This window comes from Carlito syrichta, unplaced genomic scaffold (genome assembly GCF_000164805.1).
Source record: "Carlito syrichta isolate Samal-C Ts95f unplaced genomic scaffold, Tarsius_syrichta-2.0.1 Scaffold135714, whole genome shotgun sequence".
Lineage (NCBI taxonomy): Eukaryota > Metazoa > Chordata > Mammalia > Primates > Tarsiidae > Carlito > Carlito syrichta.
In genome coordinates this window covers 199,871-209,673 of record NW_007079810.1, presented here as the reverse complement: position 1 = coordinate 209,673, position 9,803 = coordinate 199,871, and the positions used below count along the sequence as shown (strand labels likewise).

Sequence of the window (9,803 nt, the reverse complement as noted above, 5' to 3'; positions counted from 1 at the left end):
GGATCAGGAAGTGGCCAGGGTGCCATGGAGAGGAGGAAACTGCTTTCCAAAACTACCTGGTAGAGGATGGGGGCGGGAATCCACAGAGCTGGGCTCAGGAGGAGAGAAGGGTAGGGATCTGGACCAGTGGGATCCTGGGGTCAGGTGCCTCAGTTTCTACTTGTGGAGGGGCTGGGGGCCTAGACTCCGTCTAAGGGAGGACAGGGCCCCTGATAGGCCCTTCAAGCCATGGAGACTCAGAGGGTAAGGTGCACACCTTCCTTTAGTAAGGCCCTCCCTTCCCCACCCCTTTCCTGTGCTGCCTGGATCAGGGGAGATATAAAGGGCTTGTTTCCTGGTGAAAGAGCAGAAGGGATTTTTCAGTCCCAGATGGTCATGAGCCCTGCCCCACTGCTGGCCCTCCTGGGGGTCATTCTCATGCTGCCAGGTAAGTGAGGATCCAACATGGAGAGGATTTCCCTGGAGGCAGGAATGAGGAGCCAGCTGAGATGAATTTGCTCTTCCCATTCAGGAGAGCAGGCCCTGGTCTGCCACTTAGGGACACTTGAGGAGGTTTGGAATGCATCCCAGCTACCGGTCCAGTGGACCCCTAAGCAGATAACCTGTGACAGCGGCCAGGGTTGCCAGGACACGCTGGTGCTGACTGAGAACGGTGAGAAGGGCCCGCGGTGCAGAGACGCCGCCACTCCCGCTCAGCCCTGTCGCATCCTGTGCAGGGACCGGGGAGCCCCCTCCCTGGCAGCAGCAACCCCGGGGGGGTCGGTGGGCCAGGAATCCTGATCTCCCGCCTGCATTCCTCTCTCATCCAGGACCCCTCGTGAGCTTGGTGCTCACCAAGGGCTGCACAGAGGCGCGGGACCAAGAGCCCCGGGTCACCCAGCACCAGACAGGCCCTGGCATCTCCGTGGTCTCCTACACCCACGTGTGCCGCCAGGGGGACTTCTGCAACGACCTCAACGACACCGCCCCGGTCTGGGCCCAGCGTCCCGGGCCCACCCCAGCAGGTGCCTGCGGGTGGAAGGAGGACCGAGAGAAGGGGGAGGGACCGTCGGGCGGAGGCAGTTCCCGGGCGACGGGTTTAGTGAGCACAAGAGGGTTGTCGTTCGTTGAGTGAGCCCGGAGGGGCTGTTCATTTAGTCCTCCCGCCCTGGCGCGCTGTCTGCTGGCTCACTCCCTCGACTCTCCCTGGCTCTCCCTCCTCCCCCATTCACTCCTGCTTCCCCCCACCCTCCCCTCCGCGCCGTCTTTCGCAGCCCCAACCCCTCCCCACCTGTCTACACGCATTCCAGGACTCCCCTGGCTCCGCCTCTTCTCAACGCCCTGGAGCAGCATCTGGAACGATTTTTCTGTGAAAATTCCAACCTCTGACTCCGGGCTGACCCTAACTTGGTAGTCGCACACTTTCCATTCTACACTGTTGAATGGTTTGGTTCACGAAGGTCTCCTGGAGGGTTTTTGTGTTTCCTTTTTCTAAGGGAGATTGACCTGTAATTTCCCACTTTCCTTGTCTGGTGTTGTAAATCGAGTTTTGGGCGACGTTTTGCATTTCTCTTCTCTGGATAGCTTGTGAACATGGAAGTCCCGAACTCCTGGGCTGTTTAAGATCCTGCAGGGGAAGCACTGGCTGGTTCCAGGATTCTCCTCCCGCCTTGACCGAGGAGTCCCTGTCCCTGTCTAACCTCAGAATGGCCAGACCTCCTCAGAAGGATCAGACTCCACCAAACCTGAGCTGGCTCAGGCCTTGGCAGCTCCTTCCCCACACCACCTTCCCCCCGGCACCCCCTCCTGTCCTCAGTCCTGGGCACCTCTCCCCAGATCGTCTATTCTCTCTGCTTCCTCTTTCCCTGGGCTCATGTCTCCAAGTCCCCACACCTGGGCAAGTGAGAGGAGCCCAAGGAAGGCACCTGGGGAAGATTGAGCAGCTTGCTTTTGGGGACTGGAAAAGTTGGGGTGGAGGAGGCGTCTGATCAAATCCAGCGCCCTCTCAGTACCCCTTACTCTGCCCGTCATCTCCTCAGCCCCAGGAAACTTACGGTGTCCAGTCTGCCTGTCCACTGAAGGCTGTCTGGGGAATGTAGTGGAGGAGAGCTGTCCCTCGGGGAGCACTCAATGCTATAATGGAGTCCTTGGGTTCAGGGGAGGTAAGTTGGGGACATCAGGGTCTCTACTGGGAATAAACATGGAGGTCTGGGGCTGAGATCTAAGTCCCTAGGGAGCAAGGCATGCGGCATGGCAGGGGACACAGAGGAGGGCGGACCTGGCCTCCCAGAGCCTCCCCCTGAGGTTGGATGGTCCTAGATCAGCATCACTAACCCTTCCTCTCTTCTCCTTTCCTCAGGAGGCATCAGCACCAACCTGAGAGTCCAGGGATGCATGTTCCAATCAGCCTGCAACCTGCTCAACGGGACCCGGGAAATTGGGCCCATGAATGTGAGCGAGAGCTGTGATCCCAAAGGTGAGTCCTGCGTCTAAAGACAAGGCTGTGTCCTGCATTGCAGCCCTGGGCACGACCATCCTTGCTAACATACAGGGCATCCAAAGCCACCACACCAAAGCCAGCAACCACAAGCAGTGTAGGTGGTTATGACTCACTCCAGCATGAGCAAGGGAGGGGATTCTCTGGGCAGGAAGTTGGGGGATTGGAGGATGGAGAGACCAAGAGGTGTCCAGCTAAAGGAGAGAGAGAATGTGTAGCCAGGGGACAGAGCTATAGGACAGGAGCCTGCTGGTGGGAGTTTTCAGTGATGGTAGGCTAAGTTAGGGCAGCCTGTCCAGGAGAAAGGGGAGAAGAAGGCTGGGGTACTGGGAGTGTCACTTGAGGGGACTTTAGGCAGCAGTGAATGTGGAGCACTTGCTGGCTCCTTTGCTTCTGGGAGTGACCGTAAACTCCCGACTTTATTTCCCCACACTTCTGACCTTAAGTAACCCTGACTCTCTCATTTCTTTTCTACCACTTACATGTCTCTACCACTCTCACCTTCCCCCACCCATGGTGCTGGAGCACCCCACAGCCTTGCCTGCACAGGAAGGAACATCAGAGAGAAAATTGAGGTGCTTCAGGTGTAACAGAGAAGGCAGGAGTTAAACGGGGACACTGGGAGAGCCCCACTTACACGCCTAAGTGCAACCATATGGGACCCCTGCAAGGGTGGAGAGTGCGGTGGAACATATCCATACAAAGGGCCAGGTGGCAAAGGGTGGGTCAGATAGGAGTCCCAGATGCCCTGGAGCCGGAATCCAGGTGCTGGTGTCACTGGCACCATATTTCCAGCCTTGGGTGGCTCAGCAACTGGGTCAGAATGGATGCCAGGAGGTATAAGCTCAAGTGAAAGCTTGCAGGGTCCCAAGGTCTTCCATAAAGACCCCGATGGGTCAGACCCTATCCCTGCCTGAAGGGCCTTCAGGACTAGGAGGGGAGTCGTCACAGACACAGAGGGTCACAGTGGCGGTGGTCAGGGCTGTGGTAGAGGGGCATGTGGAGAATGGAGAGCTCAGAGGAGGAAGAAGCTTATGTCCTTGAGTTGGGGAGGGGGTCAAAAAGGGCTTCACAGAGGAGGTGACCTGTGAACCGTGTCTTAAAGATGAGCTGCAATTTATTTCTAGAAAAGGAAAAGAACTTCTGTGGGCAGAGGGAGCAGATGTGCAAAGGACTAGAGGTGGAACCTGTTTTCATAAAGGTCGTCCAACTCTGCCTGACAAGGCTCATCAAGAGGATGGGTGCAGCTGGGACGGGGGGGATTAGAAGTTTCCCAGGTAGATAAGGTGGGTGTGGGGTTGGAGAGGGAGCTATTCCAAGCAGAAGGGACAGCAGGTGCCAGGTCAAGGAGGAAACAACGTGGTGTGCCTTGGGAGTGGATGTTGGTGGCAGGTGGGAGAGGTCAGTGGGGGGCCTGGTGGTTGGTCAAGGTCTGGAGGGCAGGGGAGCCATGGAAGTTTGTTGAGCAGGGAGGGGTAGAGCCTCAGCCATTTGTTTGTCCCTTTGACTAAATCTCGTGTAGAGGCTGGTCTTCATCTCTGAGACTAGGAGACATTCATAATCCAGAAGGCAACTCAGAAATTAACCAGGCGCCACATGCACCACACACACAACACACAATATACACAACAGACACAAATACACACATCACACCATGTACCCACACCACACACCGCCTACCACACACACACTCCCTCATACCCTCAACCTATCACACCTGCATCCCAAATCACATACACAACACACAAAATATGCAACATGCCTTGCATACCACATATCACACACACACAACAAACACAGATACACAGAACACGCATCACGCCAGATACACAAAAGGAGCACACCCAAATACATCACACACAGCATATCTACACACATACCATACGAACATACCATACACAGCCACACACCCATGCACACACACATCCCACACTTATACTACACACACACACACCACACACCCCCACACACTCCATGCATGCACTGCTCATATCCTATGCACACACCCTACACCAACCACCCACACACCACAGAAAACACAGCTGTTATGCCTCACGTACGCATCCTTAATACAGATCCTTGTCCTGCCTTTGACACTGGAGCCAGGTCTTGGAGGAGGCTTTTGTCCTCACTGGTGAAGTTCGGGTCAGCGGCTTAGCCGATCCTTGGCATTGGCAAGACCAGGCATGAAAAACTAGGTACCCAGAGCATGTCAGGGGCCCATGCAGGAGAACAAAGACTCCAGGGTGGTGGGACAGCGTGAGAGAAGTCACGGGAATGGGAGGGGCTGGTGCAAGAGCACAGGTGGCCCAAGAGAGACACAGTAGCAGCCCATTGTGCGGAACCAAGGGCTGGATGGGTCAGGCCCTGAAGGCCCCTGAGCACTGGGCAGGGATCCCTGTGAGAGGAGGTCAGCACACAGAATGAAGAGCGCGGGTCTGAATCGGGGCCCTCATCCCTACTCTGCCACTGAACCAGTTTCGAGTGTCAGCATCACCTGGGTATCAGCAGTGTGGACATCTCATTGAGGCTCTTTCCCTGGATTTGGGAACAGGAGGGGATGAGAACAGACTTGGGGAGGGGAGTGGGGCGAAGGCCCTAAGGTGGGCATGTGCCTGCCACCCATTCAAGGACCTCGTCCTGACTGCCAACCCACCACTCTCACCAGGACCCCTGCCCAGTTCCCCAGCTTCCTTACTCTTTTCCAGCCTTGGGGTGTCCTCACTATGGTCTCTAGTTGTGACTCATGTTGGGCAATCTGTGGTCACGGCTTTATCCCACCCCCTGAGCCTTCCCTGAGCTGTTCCCTCACCTTGGCTGCCTTCTCTCCTGCACTTGGTCCCTGACATCCTGCTGTAGCCTGGCCAGGATGATGGTGTGGGTGGAGCAGAGAAATGAAGATGGCAGAGCTGGGCACGGGGATGGTGTGGGAGGGGAGGCCACTGTGTGTGGAGCCTTCTGGGCCACTGTAGGATTTAACATTTTATTCTGAGTGGGATGGCTCCCACAGCCATCTTTGGAGAGCAGAACAGGAACTGTCATTGGGTTAATGAGCGCTGTCTGCCTGCTGGATGGAGAATGGAGAAAGCAGAGAGGAGCGGACTCAGGGAGGGCCCCAGAGCTGGTGAGACCCTTGGGCCCTTGGACCTAGAGAGGACAGCAGAGGTGATGACAAGGGGTCAGGTTCCGGATACTTTTTTCAGCTTAAGCCAGCGGGATTTCCTGAGGGACGCAGCATGGGGTGGGGAGAGGGAGAGCTGTCAAGGATTTCATCAACGTTTTCAGCTTTAGCAACTGGTAGAAGGAGCCATCCCTGACCGACTTGGGGAAGGTGAGGACTGGGAGAAGGCTTGAGGGAGGGGAGCCATCTGTGAAGCGGGGACATGAGCAGCCCTCCTGGGTGGGGCTGTTGTGAAGCAGCATGTGAATGTTGATTCTCAACTGAGCAGTTCTACACATGGGATATGTCACCACTGATCTGTGAGGGTCTTAAGGGATGGCCAAGGCTCATGGTTTCACACTGGAGTCCTGAAGGCCATGGGGTACAGGTAGCTGCAGAAGGACATGAGTCCCATCTCCCCACAACCCACCCCACCCGACCCTGAGGAGCTACAGCGTCTAGGACCAAGCCCGTCTCTTATGCTTACACACTGTGTGACAAGGGGCAGCGTCTGACAACCCCTCTGCCTCTGTGTTCCCTTGTTGAAAATGAGGATGATGCCGGGCTCGGTGGCTCAGCCTGTAATCCCGCGCCTTTGGGAGGCTGAGGCGAGTGGATTGCCTGAGCCCGCGGGTTCGAGATCCGCCTGGGCAGCGAGACCTCATCTCTACAATAAATCAAAAAATCAGCCGGGCGTGGTAGCGCATGCCTATAATTCTGGCTACTCGGAAGGCTGAGGCGGAAGGATCGCCAGAGCCCAGCAGGCGAGGCTGCGGTGGCCGGGAGCGGCCACTGCACTCCAGTCTGTGCGACCGAGTGAAACTCCAACTCAAAAAAAAAAGAAAATGATGATCACAGCGATCACAACGCCTACTTTAGGACTGCTGTGAGGTGAGCTCCTTGGGAAACTGAATGAACCGATCCCCGAAAAGCAATGACAACAGCTGTGCACAGGAAATGCTCGGTCCTTGCTGTACAGTTGAGTCTTTTTGTTTGGAACATGAAGTTTCTAAGCGATAAGAAAAATGTGATCCCAGCTGCCTCCCTTGTTATCATGAGGAAGACCTTGCATCCCAGATAGGGAAGCAGAGATTGACTGAGGGAAGGAGAAGCTGTCCGTGACTCTCACACCCAAAGAGAGGAGTATTGTCATCCAGGGTCGCAAGGGGATGTCCCTGCAGGGGTCCAAGCAGAAACAGGGTGAGCTATGTGGCGGGGGGGGTTACACTTCCAAGTCCTGTCTACATCTGAGTGAGGGACTTCATGGCCAGGTCCCCTGGGGTGGTGTGACTCAACATGTCATCACCTTCCCCAGTCAGGACCTGGAGGGACAGACATGGTGGGTTCCTGGCTTATGGGGACCCCGGTAACTTCCTCTCCCCAGATTTTCTGAACTGTCACCGAGGGACCAAAATTCAGACTAGCAGTGACTTGGCTCAAAAACCCGTCGAGTGGAGCACAAGTGGTGTCCAGGCATGTGGTTCTGGGCAAGTGTGTCAGGAGACGCTGCTGCTCATAGACGTCGGTGCGTAGAATGGGCAAGGGTGACAACCTTCCCCACATCCTCTGCACACCTGATTCCATCCCCTGCTCAGCTCCCCTAACACCTGGAGTTCTCGACTCAGCTCTTCTTTTCTTTGCACCTGGACTTCCCCTCATGGAAACTGGGGGTGACATGATGGCTATGACAGTACCTACCTTGCTGGGTAGACATAAAGATCTTTAGGTATCCCACACCAGGGCTGATATAGAGCTGGCAGTGAGTAACTTCAGGGATGCCACTCACTCTAGAAATGTTTATTGAGCACATGTTTTAGGCACTGCAGTTCCAATTGTGTCTGCCTCCTTGCAGCTTTATGTGCCTTGGAAAACAAACAAACAGCAGCAACAACAACAAAAAAAAACAAAGAAAAAGGAGGCCAGCACAGTGGCTTATGCTTCTAATCCTAGAAATTTGTGAGACTGAGGCGAGAGGACAGCTTGAGCCCAGGAGTTCGAGACCAGCCTGGGCAACATAGCGAGACCTCGTATCTACAAAAATCTGAAAATTAGTCAAGGATGGTGACGTGTGACTGTAGTCCCAGCAACTCAGAAGACTGAGGTGGGAGGATCACCTGAGCCCAGAAGGTTGGGGTGATCCATGATTGTGCCACTGCCCTCCAGCCTGGGTGACAGACCCAACATTAAAAAAAGTAAGAAAAAGCAGCAAACTATGGGTCTGGAGATCAGAGCTCTTGAGAAAATCTAGCAGGGAAAAGCGAGGTGAAGCCTGCAGTTTGAAGATAGTGCTCAGGGGAGGCTCAGGGTGGAGGTGACATTGGAGCAAGAACCAGGAGGGACCAGAGCTGGGGAAGGACCCAGACCAGCCTCAGCCTTCGACCTCCACTAAATCTGACCTGTGCTGTGACACCTCAGTCTAGGGAGTATCCTGGAAGGCAGGGGGTCCAACTTCTGAGTCCCCACGCCCCAGGAGCCATCCCCTTACCCAGCCCAGCTTTCCCTCTCTCATCCTCAGGGTCCCGATCAACCCTGGTGGGAAGCAAAGGCTGCAGTGAGGCCGGGGCTCAGGATTCCCAGGTGACCTCCATACACTCGAGGCCCCCCGGGGTGCTGGTGGCCTCCTATGCCCGCTTCTGCTCCTCCAACCTGTGCAATGCAGCCAGCAGTAGCAGCGTCCTGCTGAACTCCCTCCCTCCTCCAGGTATGGGACCCAGGGTCATGAACAGATGGGGCCCAGAGACACACAGGCTCGGACTCAAGGGGGGTAGTTGCAGCTGAGCGTGGAGCTGTGCACTCCAACCTTCTCTCTGCCCCCCAGCTGCCTCCGTCCCAGGAAACCTGCAGTGTCCTGCCTGTGTGCAACCCTTAGGAACCTGCTCCCAAAACTCTCCCATGGTTACATGCCCCAAGGGCACCACTCATTGTTATGATGGTAGCATTGATGTCAGGGGAGGTGAGTGCTGAAAGCTGGGTTTCAGGAATGATGGAGGTGGGGCCTGGACTCCTGGGTCTGAGGGAGGAGGGATTGGGGGCCTGAACTCTTGAGTCAGAGGGAGGAGGGACTGGGGGCTTGAACTCCTGGGTCTGAGAGAGGAGGGGCTGGGCTTCTGGACTCCTGCTTTTAGGAAGTTAGGTGTGCTATACTTATGTCCTCTCTGACTGGGTCTTCTCTCTCTAGGTGGACTGACCACCACAATGGGTGTTCAGGGCTGTGTGTCTTCCAGCTCTTTGTTGAACCACACCAAGACCATCGGGATCTTTTCCATGCATGAAAACAATGTGGAAGTGCCTTCTCCCCCAGATGGAGTTGCTTCAGCCCCTGCCCTCGCTTGGGTGGTTGTGCTGGGGCTATCCCTAGCCCTTTGGTGTGGGGGTGGGTTTTGCCTTTCCTGCTGACTCCATTTCCTCATGATTCTTAAGCCCTGCTGATCACCCAAACCCATCCCTCCCTCTGACCCCAGAACCCTTCCCTAAACTAAGGAAGAACTAGGAACAAGAGCAGATTCAAGATGTGAGGAAACAGCCCAGCTCACTCCAGTAGAAGCAGAAAGGAACTGATTAATCAGGACTGTGGGAAGGACACGGAGCTCTGAGAGTCCCAAAGAAGCAGGCTGGGGGCCACACCACCCAGGACGATGCCCAAACCACAGGCACAGGGCAGCTCTGATCAAGATCTTTCAGCCCATGCTGGGTCCAGAAATGGCAACGCACCCTGCACTGCTGAGGCTGACCTGGGACTCCAGAAGTTTCTGCACACCACCACCCATTCTCAGACAACAATAACAAAATAATTGATACAGGCGTCCTCTGCTTGGTGGTGTTCCTTGCTTATGATGCTGAGTCCTTTGTGGGAGCACCTGGTGGGGAAAGCCTGGGTCACATGTCTATGTCAATTCCTGCAGAGAATGCTGGGGAAATGAACTTTCAGGCTTCTGCCCGGAAAAGGCAGAAAATTCCCCAGATATAGCAAAGGCACTTAAACTGTGCTGGGCAGCCAGGAAACATGAACTGTGTTCACCACAAGAATTTCCAGTGGGACATCCCAGAGCAGATGGCCCCTGGGAGGGCAGGTGTGTGGACTAGAGTGGAGGAGCTAGGCCTTACCTAGAGATTTGAGAGGTGTCAGCTACGGAAGGGGACCAAAGATGTGTGACCAAGAGGACAGGA

At 55.4% G+C, this 9,803-nt stretch overlaps 1 protein-coding gene across 1 annotated transcript; it reads left to right on the top strand.

The window, feature by feature from the left end:
* Positions 1 to 375: 375 nt before the first annotated feature.
* On the top strand, positions 376 to 9,032 carry CD177 (CD177 molecule). The gene is made up of 9 exons (XM_008049525.1): positions 376 to 427; positions 512 to 652; positions 810 to 1,004; positions 2,019 to 2,141; positions 2,339 to 2,455; positions 7,021 to 7,161; positions 8,152 to 8,337; positions 8,455 to 8,589; positions 8,815 to 9,032. The coding sequence occupies exons 1-9, from the start codon at positions 376 to 378 to the stop codon at positions 9,030 to 9,032; spliced, it is 1,308 nt and encodes a 435-aa protein (XP_008047716.1).
* Positions 9,033 to 9,803: the final 771 nt, after the last annotated feature.